We start from the raw sequence: 19,988 nt of genomic DNA on the forward strand, positions 1-19,988 counted from the left end.
AATATGGACCATCTCATATTGTACCACAAAATATTAATGAATCATGTTTGCAGCTAATTAATTCAACTTAATTCAAATAAGCACCCTATAACTGTATAATCCACTGCAGGTCTCAAATTGAAATGAAAGAAAGTGTCCTCTCGTCATTTTCTTTACCAAATGGTTCTGTCACCTGTTTTAGACTGCATAGATGAATTGATTAATTGATTTCATTGATTGATTGACCGACTCCAGTATGTTTTTGAGCCTCTTGAACTCCCTAGCTGCCCAGCAGCCGAACTGCCTAACTCCCTAACTGCCTAACTTCCTAATTCCCTAACTCCCTAACGCCTAACTGCCTAACTCCCTAACTGCCTAACTCCCTAACTGCCTTACTGCCTAACTGCCTAACTCCCTAACTCCCAAACTGCCTAACTGCCTAACTCCCTAACTGCCTAACTCCCTAACTCCCTAACTGCCTAACTCCCTAACTGCCTAACTGCCTAACTCCCTAACTGCCTAACACCCTAACTGCCTAACTCCCACACTGCCTAACTGACTAATTCCCTAACTCCCTAACTGCCTAACTCCCTAACTGTCTAACTCCCTAACTGCCTAACTGCCTAATTCCCTAACTGCCTAACTGTCTAACTCCCTAACTCCCTAACTGACTAACTGCCTAATTCCCTAACTCCCTAACTGCCTAACTCCCTAACTGCCTAATTCCCTAACTCCCTAACTGCCTAACTGCCTAACTTCCTAACTGCTTACTGCCTAACTGCCTAATTCCCTAACTCTCGAACTGCCTAACTGCCTAATTCCCTAACTGCCTAACTGCCTAACTCCCTAACTGACTAACTGCCTAATTCCCTAACTCCCTAACTGCCTAACTGCCTAATTCCCTAACTCCCTAACTGCCTAACTCCCTAACTGCCTAACTCCCTAACTCCCTAACTGCCTAACTCCCTAACTGCCTAACTCCCTAACTCCCTAACTGCCTAACTCCCTAACTCCCTAACTGGCTAACTGCCTAACTCCCTAACTGCCTAACTGCCTAACTCCCTAACTGACTAACTGCCTAATTCCCTAACTCCCTAACTCCCTATCTGCCTAATTCCCTAACTCCCCAACTGCCTAACTGCCTAACTCCCTAACCTAACTCCCTAACTGCCTAACTCCCTAACTGCCTAACTCCCTAACTGCTTAACTGCCTAACTGCCTAACTCCCTAACCTAACTGCCTAACTGCCTAACTCCCTAACTGCCTAACTGCCTAACTCCCTCCCTAACTCCCTAACTGCCTAACTGCCTAATAACTCCCTAACTGCCTAATTCCCTAACTGCCTAACTCCCTAACTCCTTAACTGCCTAACTGCCTAACTTAACCTAACTGCCTAACTAACCCTAACTGCCTAACTCCCTAACTGCTTAACTGCCTAACTGCCTAATTCCCTAACTCTCTAACTGCCTAACTGCCTAATTCCCTAACTGCCTAACTGCCTAACTCCCTAACTCCCTAACTGCCTAACTGCCTAACTCCCTAACTACCTAATTCCCTAACTGCCTAACTCCCTAACTCCCTAACTGCCTAACCCTAACTGCTTACTGCCTAACTGCCTAATTCCCTAACTCCCTAACTGCCTAACTGCCTAATTCCCTAACCCTAACTGCCTAACTCCCTAAACTGACTAACTGCCTAACTAACCCTAACTCCCTAACTGCCTAACTCCCTAATTCCCCTAACTGGCTAACTGCCTAACTCCCTAACTGCCTAACTGCCTAACTCCCTAACTGACTAACTGCCTAATTCCCTAACTCCCTAACTCCCTATCTGCCTAATTCCCTAACTCCCCAACTGCCTAACTGCCTAACTCCCTAACTGCCTAACTCCCTAACTGCTTAACTGCCTAACTCCCTAACTCCCTAACTGCCTAACTCCCTAACTCCCTATCTGCCTAATTCCCTAACTCCCCAACTGCCTAACTGCCTAACTCCCTAACTGCCTAACTCCCTAACTGCTTAACTGCCTAACTGCCTAACTCCATAACTGCCTAACTCCCTAACTGCCTAACTCCCTAACTCCCTAACTGCCTAACTCCCCTAACTGCTTACTAACTGCCTAACTGCCTAATTCCTAACTGCCTAACCTAACTCCCACACTGCCTAACTCCCTAACTGCCTAATTCCCTAACTAACTGCCTGCCTAATTCCCTAACTGCCTAATTCCCTAACTCTCGAACTGCCTAACTGCCTAATTCCCTAACTGCCTAACTGCCTAACTCCCTAACTGCCTAACTCCCTAACTGCCTAACTACCTAATTCCCTAACTGCCTAACTCCCTAACTGCCTAATTCCCTAACTGCCCAACTGCCTAACTCCCTAACTGCCTAACTCCCTAACTCCCTAACTGGCTAACTGCCTAACTCCCTAACTGCCTAACTGCCTAACTGCCTAACTCCCTAACTGACTAACTGCCTAATTCCCTAACTGCCTAACTGCCTAATTCCCTAACTCCCTAACTCCCTATCTGCCTAATTCCCTAACTCCCCAACTGCCTAACTGCCTAACTGCCTAACTCCCTAACTGCCTAACTCCATAACTGCTTAACTGCCTAACTCCATAACTGCCTAACTCCCTAAGTGCCTAACTCCCTAACTCCCTAACTGGCTAACTGCCTAACTCCCTAACTGCCTAACTCCCTAACTGCCTAACTCCCTAACTCCTTAACTGCCTAACTGCCTAATTACCTAACTGCCTAACTCCCTAACTGCCTAACTCCCTAACTGCTTACTGCCTAAGTGCCTAATTCCCTAACTCTCGAACTGCCTAACTGCCTAATTCCCTAACTGCCTAACTGCCTAACTCCCTAACTGCCTAACTGCCTAACTCCCTAACTGCCTAATTCCCTAACTCCCTAACTGCCTAACTCCCTAACTGCCTAATTTCCTAACTGCCTAACTGCCCAACTGCCTAACTCCCTAACTGCCTAACTGCCTAATTCCCTAACTGCCTAACTCCCTAACTGCCCAGCTGCCCAACTGTCTAACTCCCTAACTGCCCAGCTGCCCAACTGCCTAACTGCCCAGCTGCCCAACTGCCTAACTCCCTAACTGCCTTAATTACCTTTTTCTTTCTTCCTGCCTGCCTGCCATGACTGATTGGCTGACTGATCTCACCTGCTCCAGCATGTTGGTGAGCCTCTCGGCCTCCAGGTCGATGACAAACTTCTTCTCCTGCCGTCGGTCCAGGTCCTCCAGGAGGCGCCGGTAGGCAGCGTCGTCGAAGCTCTCCACACAGATGGCGCTCACCTGCCAGCTGTTCTGGCCCGCCTTCTCCATGATGGCCTGCAGTATGGCGTACCCTGAGGGACGAGACCAACCACCAATCAGATCACGGAATTTCGTTCCAATAATTTATTTAGCTACATAGTGACAATTAATTAATATTTTACTGCAGTGGGATAAATCAAGGTCACAGTGTTTCTTGGTAGTCTTAAACAAATCTACTTTGAAACAGAAGTATACACCTCACACATATGGTTATGGGCTTACAAAAAATAAGACACCTGTACCATGTCAGATATAGAGTTGAAATGTATCCAATTTTGAGTTTGCATCAAAATATTACACTTTATATACATCACTGAAGACTAAAATATAACAAAACCATTTGACATAAAAACACAGGATTTTCTACGGTTTATAGAAATAATGTTTATTAACAATGAAATTATGAAAAATATTAATAACATTACACCCGTGAGGCCACTAGGTCATTTGACTGCAGGAAAAGACAACAACATTTGCATATTGAATGTACAACAGTCAGATGCATTGCACCATCACATCTGCACTACAATCATTTACAGTGTTGGTCCGCAAATCAGCACGGAGTGGGTCTCATATTAGGATTCTGCACTTATAATCTGCTCTCCTTTCAGGGTTAGGGTCAATTCAGTCAGACTAAATGTCAACCCTGCTTCCTATTGGCTGGGAAATGATTGAGTGATATTACTGAGTACTACTGATTTCATAAAACTGAAGCCACAATCTAAACACCCTGGCTTCACAAAAACAACAAGCATGCAAGAAGAAGAACCACAAGAAACCCTGCAACCAAGAAGAGCTTTTCTGTCTGTGTTGAATTCAGAGTTCTAACCCTTTGCTCCTAAGCCAATTCTTCATACTAGTCCCACAGCAAACCCCCTGTTTTTTAGTAGATGGCCTAGTCTCTTTGATTAGAGACTGGTAGAGTGGGAGGAACCACATGGTGTTTAGAGGGGGGACTCTGTGCTGCTGGGACCAGACGAGGCCTTGTGTAAATAGAGGAACGATAGAGGGGTGAGATGAAGTCAGGGAAGCAGCGCCCTGCGTCTCCTGTCTTCTCTCCAACAGGAACAGATGTCCCACTTAAACGGCCCCTCCTGGTGGCCATCACAAGCTGGCAACCTTTCTCCCTCTGCTCCCAATTAGTAGATTAACCTGTGCTTGAGTATCCACGTCTGGCTCAACCCCCCTTTTTCACTCTCTCTCTCTGTGCACCCTATTAGAGTGAGTGAGTGAGTGAGTGAGTGAGTGAGTGAGTGAGTGAGTCAGTCAGTCAGTCAGTCAGCCAGCCAGCCAGTCTGTCTGTCTGTCTGTCTGTCTGTCTGTCTGTCTGTCTGTCTGTCTGTCTGTCTGTCTGTCTGTCTTTGCCAGGAGGACAAGGAGGATGGTAGGTCACACACTGCCACTGCTTCAGCTTCAACACACACCCGTCAGGGCTGGGACTACCTGGATATGTCCAAAAAGAAACTTAAATATTTGTTTTCCTTTCAGAGGGCTGACGTGCTTCTCGCTCTTAGGAAACTTTGCAGTGTTTTGTTTTTGTATGTATTATTTCTTACATTATTGTAATTACATACAGCAGGGAAAAACTATTGGATATCAGAGCAGCGGTAACTCACCAGCACTTCCAGCATTACGACCAGGAATACGACTTTCCCAAAGCAAATCCTTTGTTCACACCCCACAGTGCTTTGAACTGATTCCAGAGGCCGATCCAAAACACTGCCGGAGGAGGAGAGGTACAGTGCCTTGCGAAAGTATTCGGCCCCCTTGAACTTTGCGACCTTTTGCCACATTTCAGGCTTCAAATATAAAGATATAAAACTGTATTTTTTGTGAAGAATCAACAACAAGTGGGACACAATCATGAAGTGGAACGACATTTATTGGATATTTCAAACTTTTTTAACAAATCAAAAACTGCTTGCGTGCAAAATTATTCAGCCCCCTTAAGTTAATACTTTGTAGCGCCACCTTTTGCTGCGATTACAGCTGTAAGTCGCTTGGGGTATGTCTCTATCAGTTTTGCACATCGAGAGACTGAAATTTTTTCCCATTCCTCCTTGCAAAACAGCTCGAGCTCAGTGAGGTTGGATGGAGAGCATTTGTGAACAGCAGTTTTCAGTTCTTTCCACAGATTCTCGATTGGATTCAGGTCTGGACTTTGACTTGGCCATTCTAACACCTGGATATGTTTATTTTTGAACCATTCCATTGTAGATTTTGCTTTATGTTTTGGATCATTGTCTTGTTGGAAGACAAATCTCCGTCCCAGTCTCAGGTCTTTTGCAGACTCCATCAGGTTTTCTTCCAGAATGGTCTTGTATTTGGCTCCATCCATCTTCCCATCAATTTTAACCATCTTCCCTGTCCCTGCTGAAGAAAAGCAGGCCCAAACCATGATGCTGCCACCACCATGTTTGACAGTGGGTATGCTGTGTTCAGGGTGATGAGCTGTGTTGCTTTTACGCCAAACATAACGTTTTGCATTCTTGTCAAAAAGTTCAATTTTGGTTTCATCTGACCAGAGCACCTTCTTCCACATGTTTGGTGTGTCTCCCAGGTGGCTTGTGGCAAACTTTAAATGACACTTTCTATGGATATCTTTAAGAAATGTCTTTATTTGCCACTCTTCCATAAAGGCCAGATTTGTGCAATATACGACTGATTGTTGTCCTATGGACAGAGTCTCCCACCTCAGCTGTAGATCTCTGCAGTTCATCCAGAGTGATCATGGGCCTCTTGGCTGCATCTCTGATCACTCTTCTCCTTGTATGAGCTGAAAGTTTAGAGGGACGGCCAGGTCTTGGTAGATTTGCAGTGGTCTGATACTCCTTCCATTTCAATATTATCGCTTGCACAGTGCTCCTTGGGATGTTTAAAGCTTGGGAAATCTTTTTTTATCCAAATCCGGCTTTAAACTTCTTCACAACAGTATCTCAGACCTGCCTGGTGTGTTCCTTGTTCTTCATGATGCTCTCTGCGCTTTTAACGGACCTCTGAGACTATCACAGTGCAGGTGCATTTATACGGAGACTTGATTACACACAGGTGGATTGTATTTATCATCATTAGTCATTTAGGTCAACATTGGATCAATCAGAGATCCTCACTGAACTTCTGGAGAGAGTTTGCTGAACTGAAAGTAAAGGGGCTGAATAATTTTGTGCATGACACAAGTTATTTTGGTTTGGAAAAATTGGTTACAGACAGATTATTTCACTTAATCACAATTCCAGTGGGTCAGACGTTTACATACACTAAGTTGACTGTGCCTTTAAACAACTTGGAAAATTCCAGAAAATTATGTCATGGCTTTAGAAGCTTCTGATAGGCTAATTGACATCATTTGAGTCAATTAGAGGTGGAGCTGTGGATATATTTCAAGGCCTACCTTCAAAATCAGTGCCTCTTTGCTTGACATCATTGGAAAATCAAAAGAAATCAGCCAAGACCTCAGAAAAAAATTGTAGACCTCCACAAGTCTGGTTCATCCTTGGGAGCAATTTCCAAACCTCTGAAGGTATCATGTAAATCTGTACAAACAATAGTATGCAAGTATAAACACCATGGGTCCACGACAGACCGCTCAGGAAGGAGATGCGTTCGGTCTCCTAGAGATGAACGTACTTTGGTGCGAAAAGTGCAAATCAATCCCAGAACAACAGCAAAGGACCTTGTGAAGATGCTGGAGGAAACAGGTACAAAAGTATCTATATCCACAGTAAAAACCAGTCCTGTATCGACATAACCTGACAGGCAGCTCAACAAGTAAGAAGCCACTGCTCCAAAACAGCCATAAAAAAGCCAAACTACTGTTTGCAAATGCACACGGGTACAAAGATTGTACTTTTTGGAGTCTGGTCTGATAAAACAAAAATATAACTATTTGGCCATAATGACGATCATTATGTTTGGAGGAAAAGGGGGAGGCTTGCAAGCTGAAGAACACTATGCCAACCGTGAAGCACGGGGGTGGCCGCATCATCTTGTGGCGGTGCTTTGCTGCATGAGGGCCTAGTGCACTTCACAAAATAGATGGCTTCATGAGGCAGGAAAATTATGTGGATATATTGATGCAACATCAGTCAGGAAGTTAAAGCTTGGTCGCAAATGAGTCTTCCAAATGGACAATGACCTCAAGCATACTTCCAACATTGTGGCAAAATGGCTTTAGGACAACAAAGTCAAGGTATTGGAATGACCATCGCAAAGCCTTGACCTCAATCCCATAGAATAGTTTAGGGCAGAAGTGAAAAAAAGTGTGTGCAAGCAAGGAGGCCTACATACCTGACTCAGTTACACCAGCTCTGTCAGGAGGAATGGGACAAAATTCACCCAACTTATTGTGGGAAACTTGTGGAAGGCTACCTGAAACGTTTGACCCAAGTTAAACAATTGAGAGGCAATGCTACCAAATACTAATTGAGTGTATATAAACTTCTGATCCAAGTTGAATGTGATTAAATAAATAAAAGCTGAAATAAATCATTCTTTCTACTATTATTCTGACATGTCACATTCTTAATATAAAGTGGTGATCATAACTGACCTAAGTCTGGGAATTTTTACAAGGATTAATTGTCAGGAATTGTGAAAACCTGAGTTTAAATGTATTTGGCTTAGATGTATGTAAACTTCTGACTTCAACTGTAGATGACAGCATTCGCACAAAACTGAAAGTGCGAACCACCACATTTAACCATGACAAAGTGACTGGGAATATGGCAGAATACAAAAAGTGTAGTTATTCCTTCCGCATGGCAATCAAACAGGCAAAACATTAGTATAGAGACAAAGTGGTCGCAATTCAACCGCTCAGACACGAGACATATGTGGCAGGGTCTACAGACAATCACGGACTGCAAAATGAAAACCACTCACATCGCGGACACTGACATCTTGCTTCTGGACAAGCTAGATACCTTCTTCGCCCGCTTTAAGGATAAAGCAGTGCCAACGACGCGGCCCGCTACCAAGGACTGTGGGCTCTCCTTCTCCGTAGCCGTCGTGAGTAAGACATTTAACTGTGTTAACCCTTGCAAGGCTGGGTTAATGTGGATAGGAGGGAGCACCCCCCTATCCACATCGACGGGACCGCAGCGGAGAAGGTGGATAGTTCCTCGGCGTACACTTAACTGACAAACTGAAATGGTCCACCAACACAGACAGTGTGGTCAAGAAGGCTCAACAGCGCCTCTTCAACCTCAGGAGGCTTGGCACCTAAAACCCTTATAAACTTTTACAGATGCACAATTGAGAGCATCCTGTCGGGCTTTATCACCGCCTGGTATGGCAACTGCAGCGCCAGCAACCACATGGCTCTCCCCATCACTGGGGGCAAACTACCTGCCCTCCAGGACACCTACAGCACCCAATGTCACAGCCTGTTCACCCCGCTATCATTCAGAAGGCTAGGTCAGTACAGGTGCATCAAAGCTGGAGCAGAGAAACTGGAAAAACAGCTTCTATCTCAAGGCCATCAGATTGTTAAATAACCATCACTAGCACATTAGAGGCTGCTGCCTATAAACATAGACTTGAAATCACTGGACACTTTAATATATGGAACACTAGTCACTTTAATAACGTTTACATATTTTCCATTACACTTCTTATATGTATATACTGTATTCTATTCTATTATACTGTATCTTAGTCTTTGCCTCTCTGACATTGCTCGTCCATATATTTACATATTCTAAATAGTCTGGCTACCCAGACTATTTGCATTGCCCCCTCCCCCTCTCTGGATCGCTGCTGCTACTCTGTTATTATCTATGCATCATAACTTTAATAACTCTACCTACATGTAACATATTACCTCAATTACCTCGACACCGGTGCACCCGCACATTGACTCTGTACCGGTACCCCATGTATATTTTAGGCATCTTCTTAAAACTGCATTGTTGGTTAAGGGCGTGTAAGTAAGCATTTCACTGTAAGGTCTTTCTACACCTGTTGTATTCGGTGCATGTGACAAATACAATTTGATTTGATTTGATACTTAGATTTGTGTGTATTGGGTATATGTTGTGAAATTGTTAAATATTACTTGTTAGATATTACCGCACTGTCGAAGCTGGAAACAAGTATTTCACTACACCCCCAATAACACCTGCTAAACACGTGTATGTGACCAACAAAATGTGATTTGATTTGAGATATATTGTATGCTGAAATCCTTGGACATTTTAAAGAGTTTCCAATAGTGACTTTTTAAAATTCTACCCCTGGCTTATGTTCATTAGTAACCTGACCACCCATCCACATCACTCTGCCAAAAGGTTATGCTCACTAGCGTCTCTTTCCACAATGAATATATGGAGTTATAAATAGAGCAGAGGAATTAAATTCAGGATTAGTCATCAGGCAAGTTCATTAGGGCACATAAAAAACGTTTAAAACCTCTTGCAACGGAAAACAAAAATGAACATTCGTTATTGGTCAGGCCCATTGTAGGTAGTCTATCCTGGTTTCAGTCCGTTTTCTCCATTTGGGGCATTGTAAGTATGAACCTGGTGATAACAAGCACAAGACGACAATTCTGCAACGATACTAGTTTTGTGCTTTCTATATGTCCTATAGTCTATAAGCAACCTGGCTGTGGTCCTATAGTATATATACAGATCTAATGACTAGTTGGCTAGTGGCCCATCTATCCATATGGCTGTGATTACAGTGTTTCAGTCAGAGCCAGGTGCAGCTTCTCTCCTCATGTCAGTGACATCACTATAATTACACACTGGAGAATAAAGCAAAGCCCATTATGAGCCCTGTGAACAACTGACCTAAGTGCAGCCATTAAGGCGCATACAGTATAGATGATGCACAAAAACACACACACATGCATGAATGAACACACACATGCATGTACACGCATGCACAAACAAAAACACACACACAAGCCCTTCCCCTACACACATGGTGCGACCTACGGCAGACACCAAACAGCCCAGAGCAGCAAAAGTACTTCCTTTCTATGTAACATAACAAAATCCTATCATGTTCTATTCGCAATCACAGGCAATCCACCTATACCAGCCCCACAAGCCCCACCAACCAGAGATGAGTGCTACGGCCGGTTTGCCTTTCTTTCCGCCTACCCGTCACTGATTACCAGCTGATAAATCTGTAGCCTGGAGCTGTGTGTGGAGCAGCAGCCAGCCACAATCAGCATCAGTGTCAGAGCAATAGCTGCAGGCCTGTCTGCACTACAGAACAGCACAGAGTACAGCCCCCCCACCCCCCATTGCACATAGGAGGCAGTGATTATATGGAATGCATGTCATTCAATGAGCTCTTGTCTACTGCAGTAAACGAGTGAGAGAAGGAGAGTGATGGAGAGGGGGTGAATAGAGTCCAGTGGAGAGAGAGAGAGAGAGCGTGTGATATTCCTCCTGAGAGACCTAAACCTTTAAACTGAGTCACTCATCATGACCTGGAGACCCCGCTATTTGCTGAGCAGAGACAGATAGAGAGTCTGTGTGTGTGTGTGTGTGAGAGAGAGAGAGAGAGAGAGAGAGAGAGAGAGAGAGAGAGAAAGCATTATCATTAACAGCAGACTTGTACATTTCCTCAGTGATAACAATGTACTGAGCAAATGTCAAATTGCGTATTTACCAAATTACCGTATGGCAGACCACATATTCACCCTGCACACCCTAATTGAATAAAAAAGGCAAAGTCTTCTCATGCTTTGTTGATTTCTATTTGGCATGAGGGTCTGCTATACAAATGGATAGAAAGTGTTGTTATAAAATCCATGTACACAAACAACAAGTGTGCGGTTAAAATTGGCAAAAACAAACACATTTCTTTCCACAGGGATGTGGAGTGAGACAGTGATGCAGCTTAAGCCCCACCCTCTTCAACATATATATCAACAAATTGGCGAGGGCACTTGAACAGCCTGCAGCACGCGGCCTCACCCTACTAGAATCTGAAGTCAAATGTCTACTGTTTGCTGATGATCTGGTGCTTCTGTCCCCAACCAAGGAGGGCCTACAGCAGCACCTAGATCTTCTGCACAGATTCGTTCAGACCTGGGCCCTGACAGTAAATCTCAGTAAGACAAAAATAACGGTGTTCCAAAAAAGGTCCAGTTGCCAGGACCACAAATACAAATTCCATCTAGACACCGTTGCCCTAGAGCACACAAAAAATATACACACCATACACACCTCGGCCTAAACATTAGCACCACAGGTAACTTCCACAAACCTGTGAACAATCTGAGAGACAAGGCAAGAAGGGCCTTCTATGTCATCAAAAGGAACATAAAATTCGACATACCAATAGGGATCTGGCATAAAATACTTGAATAAGTTATAGAACCCATTGCCCTTTATGGTTGTGAGGTCTGGGATCTGCTCACCAACCAATAATTCACAAAATGGGACAAACACCAAATTGAGAATTCTGCAAACACATCCTCTGTGTACAACGTAAAACACCATATAACGCATGTAGAGCAGAATTAGGGCAATATCCGCTAATGATCAAAATCCAGAAAAGAGCCTACAAAAATTCTACAATCACCTAAAAGGAAGCGATTCCCAAACCTTCCATAACAAAGCCAACGCCTACAGAGAGATGAACCTGGTGAAGAGTCCTATAAGCAAGCTGGTCCTGGGGCTCTCTTCACAAACACAAACAGACCCTACAGAGCGCCAGGACAGCAACACAATTAGACCCAACCAAATCATGAGAAAACCAAAAATAAGTACTTGACACATTGGAAAGAATTAACAAAATAACAGAGCAAACTAGAATGCTATTTGGCCCTAAACAGAGAGTACACAGTGGCAGAATACTTGGCCACTGTGACTGACCCAAACTGAAAGGAAAGCTTTGACTATGTACAGACTCAGTGAGCATAGCCTTGCTATTGAGATAGGCCACAGCAGGCAGACCTGGCTTTCAAGAGAAGACAGGCTATGTGCACACTGCCCACAAAATAAGGTGGAAACTGAGATGCACTTCCTAACATCCTGCCAAATGTATGACCATATTAGAGACACATAATTCCCTCAGATTACACAGACCCATAAAGAATTTGAAAACAAATCCAATTTTGATAAAGTGCCATATCTATTGGGTGAAATACCACTGTGTGCCATCACAGAAGCATGATTTGTGGCCTGTTGCCACAAGAAAAGGGCAACCAGTGAAGAACAAACACCATTGTAAATAAAACCTATATTTATGTTTATTTGTTTTCCCTTTTGTACTTCAACTATTAGCATAGTTGAAGTACAATATGACATTGGATATGTTTTATTGTTCATTTTACTTTTGTTTATGATCTATTTCACATACTTTGGCAATGTAAACATATGTTTCCCATGCCAATAAAGCCCATAAATTGATATTGGAATTGAAAGAGAGAGCGACACAGAGAGAGAGTGTGTATGTGTGTATGAAAGAGAGAGACAGAGAGAGAAAGAGAGAGAGAGAGAAAGAGACAGTTTCTGTCTGTGTGTGTGAGAAGTGAGAACAAGAGAGAGAGAAAAGAGACAGACAGAAAGCGAGAGATAGATACAGTGTGTGTGTGTGAGAGAGAGAGAGTGTGTATATGTGTATGTGTGTGAGTGGGAGAGAGAGAGACACACACAGAGACACAGAGAGAGTGAGTGAGTGAGTGAGTGAGTGAGTGAATGAGTGAGAGAGAGAGAGAGAGAGAGAGAGAGAGAGAGAGAGAGAGAGAGAGAGAGAGAGTCGCTTACCAAGAAACAAGTAAATGTTCCTGCGTGGCCAAGTTACAGTTTTGACTTAAAAATGCTTGAAAATCTATGGCAATACCTGAAATTGGTATTCTAGCGCTTACAAATTTACCAAGAAAGACTCACAGCTGTAACCGCTGCCAAAAGGTGCTTCTATAAAGTATTGATTCAGGGGTGTGAATAGTAATATAAATTAGATATTTCTATATTTAATTTCCAATCAATTTGCAAAAATATCTAAAAACATGTTTTCAGTTTGTCATTAAGGGGTGATTGTGTGTAGATGGGTGAGACAAAAAATAAATATAATCTATTTTCACAATTTTATCCATTTTAAATTCCATCTGTAAGAAAACATTTGGGATAAGTCAAGGCGTATGAATACTTTCTGCAAGGGAAATGAGGAAGGGGCGACAGGTAGCCTAGTGGTTAAAGGGTTGGGCCAGTAAACCGAACGGTTGCAAGATTGAATCCCCGAGCCGACAAGGTAAAAATCTGTCGCTCTGCCTTTGAATAAGGCAGTTAACCCACTAGGCCGACATTAAGAATTTGTTCTCTACTGACTTGCCTAGCTAATTTTTGAAATAAATAAATACCGAGTCAGTTGTACAGGCTCTGTACCTACGCATGCGCACCAGGGTTTCAATATATATATATTTTTTGAAGCCGATAAATACAATTGTTTTAGACCAAATTGACTGGGAGGAAAAACAATCCCACTGCAAAATAATGTGTTTTATTCATTGATGGAAATATGAATTGATGGAACTACATTGATCGTAATGTTTATTGGTCAATAGGTTATTTTGCTACATTTTGAGGAATTAAACTGCCGATTGTGTTTTTTAGTTAGTCGTTATGTATCTTATTCATCAGCCGCGCACAACATACAGACCCTATTTTGAGCTGAATAGCACTCTGCTGCTGTAGCTACTCAGCTAGTTGCTGCTGCAGTGAAAATGGGCTTTTATAATCTCAACAATTCTAAATGCAATGGCATGTTAAAACGTTTTGATGGCCACAATTAAAAATAACTACACTTTTTATTTCTCAACTGGTAATTGAAGCACACCTCCCATTTAAGTGCATAGGCAACGGTAGGCAGGCTACCAAAGCTTCACACACCACTTTGCAATATGAGCTAGAGGCAGGATTCATTTTGAAAACATATAGGGATCACCCACCCCCAGAAAAAAAATATAATGAAACTGCTGTCTGTTTGTTAAAAGCCTAAGTTCTATCAGTGTGTAAAATGGAATTTTACAGGAACGCATCATAGCTATATAATTCTTGTCACTAGAGATAGTGGATAACACACTATCACATTTCAACAATTACCTGCACTCCAGATCGCCAAATCAGCCAATAGATGGTATGGCCATCCTTGTCTAGAACACATCCGTCCGTTAATATTGTCATGATTAAGTATAGATTTCGCTTAGAGGTGCTCAATCAAAACACTGCACCAAATAATCCAACTCCGTTTGTCCTTCAAGTACCATGTCCTAATGGAAATAGAGATCTGCCTGTGGAAGTAGAGATCTAACAGAAAGGAGGAGATAGGAATCCCAACGGACAATGAATAGAGAAAGGCTCCACACAACTGACTGTAAACCAATCACATTCATGTTGTCATGCCGCGTCACGCAGTTGCTAAACTAATCATCAATCTGCAATCAGTGCCTCTTTGCTTGACATCATGGGAAAATCAAAAGAAATCAGCCAAGACCTCAGAAAATAAATTATAGACCTCCACAAGTCTGGTTCATCCTTGGGAGATATTTTCCAAACACCTGAAGGTACCACGTTCATCTGTCAAACAATAGTATGCAAGTATAAACACCATGGGACATCACAGCCGTCATACCCCTCAGGAAGAAGATGTGTTCTGTCTCCTAGAGATGAACGTACTTTGGTGCGAAAAGTGCAAAAGTATCTATATCCACAGTAAAACAAGTCCTGTATCGACATAACCTGAATGGCCGCTCAGCAAGGAAGAAGACACTGCTCCAAAACCGCCATAAAAAAGGCAGACTACGGTTTGCAACTGCACATAGGGACAAAGACTGTACTTTCTGGAGAAATGTCCTCTGGTCTGATGAAACAAAAATAGAACTGTTTGGCCATAATGACCATCGTTATGTTTGGAGGAAAAAGGGGGAGGCTTGCAAGCTGAAGAACACCATCCCAACCGTGAAGCACGGGGGTGACAGTATCATGTTGTGGGGGTACTTTGCTGCAGGAGGGACTCGTGCACTTCACAAAATAAATGGCATCATGAGGCAGGAAAACTATGTGGATATATTGAAGCACCATCTCAGTCAGGAAGTTAAAGTTTGGTGGCAAATGGGTCTTCCAAATGGACAATGGCCTCAAGCATTCTTCCAAAGTTGTGGCAAAATGGCTTAAGGACAACAAAGTCAAGGTATTGGAGTGGCCATCACAAAGCCCTGACCTCAATCTTATAGAACATTTGCCGGCAGAACTGAAAAAGCGTGTGCGAGCAAGGAGGCAAACCTGACTCAGTTACACCAGCTCTGTCAGGAGGAATGGGCAAAAAGTCACCCAACTTATTGTGGGAAGCTTGTGGAAGGCTACCTGAAACATTTGACCCAAGTTAAACAATTTAAAGGCAATGCTACCAAATACTAATTGAGTGTATGTAAACTTCTGACCCACTGGGAATGTTATGAAAGAAATAAAAGCTGAAATAAATAATTCTCTCTACTATTACTCTGACATTTCACATTCTTAAAATAAAATGTGATTCTAACTGACCGAAGACAGGGAAAGTTTACTAGGATTAAATGTCAGGAATTGCGAAAAACCGAGTTTAAATGTAGTTGACAGAGGTGTATGGAAACTTCCGACTTCAACTGTAGGTCCGTTAAATTTCTCAAATGGCCGGTAGATTTAAATCTTCCCGGTCAGACAAGCCACATCTTCCTTGGTGGGCGCGCGCTAAACAGCACGCTAAACAGCAGGCACGCACACATGCACACATGCACACACACACACACACACACACACACACACACACACACACACACACACACACACACACACACACACACACACACACACACACACACACACACACACACACACACACACAATTATATCTCTGGTGTGCTCCATGCAAGACCGTCTCAGACTGCCCTGCTCATTGACTGAGCTCGTTCATGCGTGGGCTGATACTCCAGTCAATACTGTGTGTGTAAAAACTGACAAACACACACGCACACAGCCAAAGTGCTGCCTGCCTGCCTGCGTCCTGACACACATTCACTAGAACACAGTTTAAAGCTCTAGCTTTAACCGCCCACATATCGTAAGGTCTGCTTCAATGACACAGTCTCTCAGTCTCTTCCACACCCCCACAATCATGTTTTCTCCAGTATTCCATTATGTTTTCATTGGAAATGTGCCATTCTTCCTATTTCCTACAATGCATTTTATCCATGAGACTGTTCACAGCTACTCTAGAATACAGATACAGTACTTGAATACAGATACTGTGCAGCTAATATGCGTCCCAAATGGCACCCTATTCCCTACATGGTGGGGTCCTGGTCAAAAGTAGTGCACTATGTAGGGAATATGGTGCCATTTGGAACTCAGCATTACTCTAGAGCAGGGTTTCCCAAACCGGGTCCTGTGGCCCCCCCTGGGTGCACGTTTTGGTTTTTGCCCTAACACTATACAGCTGATTCAAATAACCAACTCATCATCAAGCTTTGTTTATTTGAATCCGCTGTGTAATGCTAGGGCAAATCCCAAAACGTGCACTTGAGGTGCCTCAATGGGAGATAGAGAGTGAAAAAGAAAGAGTGGCGGATAGTGAATGAATAAATGCAAGGCATGTCGAAGATAACAGCTGAGCTCATGGCTATGATGTTCCACTTACAGGGCGCTTTTCCACTCCATTGCAACGAGAAGGAGACGGAGTAGACACTTTTTTTAAATTGAAAAATGCTTATGGAGAGATTCACTACTTTGCACGCTGAGTGGTCCAAAAATGTATTTCTCCACTGATCTGCAGTTAAAGCAATTAGGAAAGGAACAGATTGGAGCAGGTTGCAGAGAAGAGTACTGCTGGTACTGGAGAAGTCTAGAGCAAGATGTTGTAGGCCTAACCGGGTCATGGATATGAAAGTTATTAACAGTTGTTATTATTATCCCAACTGGCAGTTCTGGTTGTAAGCTGGTTGTAATGATGTCAGTTCTGGTTGTAAGCTGGTTGTAATGACGTCAGTTCTGGTTGTAAGCTGGTTGTAATGATGTTTGTTTGGGTTGTAAGCTGGTTGTAATGGCGTCAGTTTTGGTTGTAATGATGTTAGTTTTGGTTGTAAGCTGGTTGTAATGACGTCCATGTTGGTTGTAAGCGGTTTGTAATCATGTCATTTTAACCAGCTTTTTCTGCAGGGATGAGAAGTGATGCAGAAAATAGAGAGAAAGAGCTGCATGAGGAAAGACATTAGGCTGTCCAGAGATGGTGGACGGGGCAACTCAATTCTGCGGGGGTGCAGGATATGTCAGTGCTCTATGCAGGCTGGTAACACCTCAACAGCTGCAGTGTCAATACAGACATTGATACATGTGGTGAAGCAGCAACCTTTTCTCACTGTGTTACCACAACCCATGTTTAGGCCTTGAGTAGAGATTGGCAGCTGGCGTGGTGACAGTAACAGCCGAAACAGCAATAGCAGCAGTAGCAGTAGTTACAGCAGTGACCCCAACAGGAGCTGTCTGTTCAGCATCACAACTGAGCAGACTGTTGTAGGTTATGCTGTCACAACATCATCAATAGAAGCTGTCCCTTCAGCACCCCCACTGTAGGAGTAGTTATAACAGCATCCCCAATAGGCACTGTCCATTCACCACCCCCACTATAGCAGTAGTTACAACAGTATCCCCAATCTTCAAAACCACCACTGAGCAGGCTGCTATAGCTACTGCTATACTGCTAAGAGCTGTCCGTTAAGCAGGGCCATTGAGCAAGCTGTAGTATTTATCAGCACCAAGGACAGCTCCACACCATGCCAAATACATACAGATGCTCTCGTGCTGCAATCAGGGTCCGTATTTAACGTTTCACAGTAGTGTTGCTGTTTTGCCATTTAAGATCATAATGAACAAAATTATACGGACAAGGGTGACCTGAGCCTACATCAGCACTCTAACAGTCAGACACTTGGGCCCTGACCAACTAATGGGAAAAACCAGGCCATTGTTTGTTTATGCCTGCCTATTTGGTGATGTGCTTGGAGTTGCTTTTGAGTAGTTTTGCAGTGCTATGGCTGCTTTTGATAATTCAAACGAACCAATATCTGAAACCTGAAAGCACGGTTTGAATGTATAGTTTCTCATTGTGTCAATCTCATGGAGAGTCAGCCCTTGTATCTATAGCTTCCATATTAATTTGAGAGTGATAAAAATGTCCAGCCACAATCGTTAAGCTTTATAGCAAACCAAGTGGCGGGGCTACCGGTTGGCCGAATAATGAATTCAGGATTATGGCTTTAACACAGTTGGCATGTCCTCAACATGACTATTGTCACAGGTTCAGGGCCCATATTCATAAACGATTAGTAGTGCTGATCTAGGATGAGATCCATGTTCCATGTTACTATGATCTAAAAGGCAAAACTGATCCAAGATCAGCACTCCTACTCTGAGACGCGTATGGGCCCAGATCTCAACACTGCTACACTAAGGTACAGTTGAAGTCGGAAGTTCACATACACTTAGGTTGGAGTCATTAAAACTTGTTTTTTAACTTCTCCACAAATTACTTGTTAACAAACTATAGTTTTGGCAAGTCGGTTAGGACATCTACTTTGTGCATGACACAAGTAATTTTTCCAACAATTGTTTACAGACAGATTATTTCACTTATAATTCACTGTATCACAATTCCAGTGGGTCAGAAGTTTACATACACTAAGTTGACTGTGCCTTTAAACAGCTTGGAAAATTCCAGAAAATGTCATCATGGCTTTAGAAACGTCTGATAGGCTAATTGACATCAATTGGAGGTGTACCTGTGGATGTATTTCAAGGCCAACCTTCAAACTCAGTGCCTCTTTACTTGACATCATGGGAAAATCAAAAGAAATTAGCCAAGACCTCAGAAAAAAAATTGTAGACATCCACAAGTCTGATTCATCCTTGGGAGATATTTTCCAAAAGCCTGAAGGTACCACATTCATCCGTACAAACAATAGTACGCAAGTATAAACACCATGGGACCATGCAGCTGTCATACCGCTCAGGAAGGTGACGCGTTCTATCTCCTAGAGATGAATGTACTTTGGTGCGAAAAGTGCAAATCAATCCCAGAACAACAGCAAAAGGACCTTGTGAAGATGCTGGAGGAAACAGGTACAAACGTATCTATATTGACATAACCTGAAAGGCCACTCAGCAAGGAAGAAGCCACTGCTCCAAAACTGCCATAAAAAAGCCAGACTACAGTTTGCAACTGCACATGGGGACAAAGATCATACAACAAAAATATAACTGTTTGGCCATAATGACCATCATTATGTTTGGAGGAAAAAGGGGGAGGCTTGCAAGCTGAAAAACACCATCCCAACCATGAAGCACATGGGTGGCAGCATCATGTTGTGGGGGTGCTTTGCTGCAGGAGGCACTGGTGCACTTCACAAAATAGATGGCATCATGTGGAGGGAAAATTACGTGGATATATTGAAGCAACATCTCAAGATATCAGTCAGGAAGTTAAAGCTTAGTCGCAAATGGGCCTTCCAAATGGACAATGACCTCAAGCATACTTCCAAAGTTGTGGCAAAATGGCTTAAGGACAACAAAGTCAAGGTATTGGAGTGGCCATAACAAATCCCTGACCTCAATCCTATAGAAAATGTGTGGGCATAACTGAAAAAGCATGTGCAAGGAAGGAGGCCTACAAACCTGACTCAGTTACACCAGCT

The 19,988-nt window shown here is 43.1% G+C and overlaps 1 protein-coding gene across 4 annotated transcripts in view; it reads right to left on the bottom strand.

The window, feature by feature from the left end:
* LOC135550866 (glutamate receptor 4-like) overlaps positions 1-19,988 on the bottom strand; it is a 233,189-nt gene that overhangs the window by 56,445 nt on the left and 156,756 nt on the right. For all 4 annotated transcript variants that reach the window (XM_064982051.1, XM_064982050.1, XM_064982048.1 and 1 more), the window contains exon 4: positions 3,155-3,339. In XM_064982051.1, coding sequence (XP_064838123.1) covers positions 3,155-3,339 — 185 coding nt within the window. The remainder of the gene's footprint in view (positions 1-3,154; positions 3,340-19,988) is intronic.

This window comes from Oncorhynchus masou, chromosome 12 (assembly GCF_036934945.1).
Source record: "Oncorhynchus masou masou isolate Uvic2021 chromosome 12, UVic_Omas_1.1, whole genome shotgun sequence".
Lineage (NCBI taxonomy): Eukaryota > Metazoa > Chordata > Actinopteri > Salmoniformes > Salmonidae > Oncorhynchus > Oncorhynchus masou.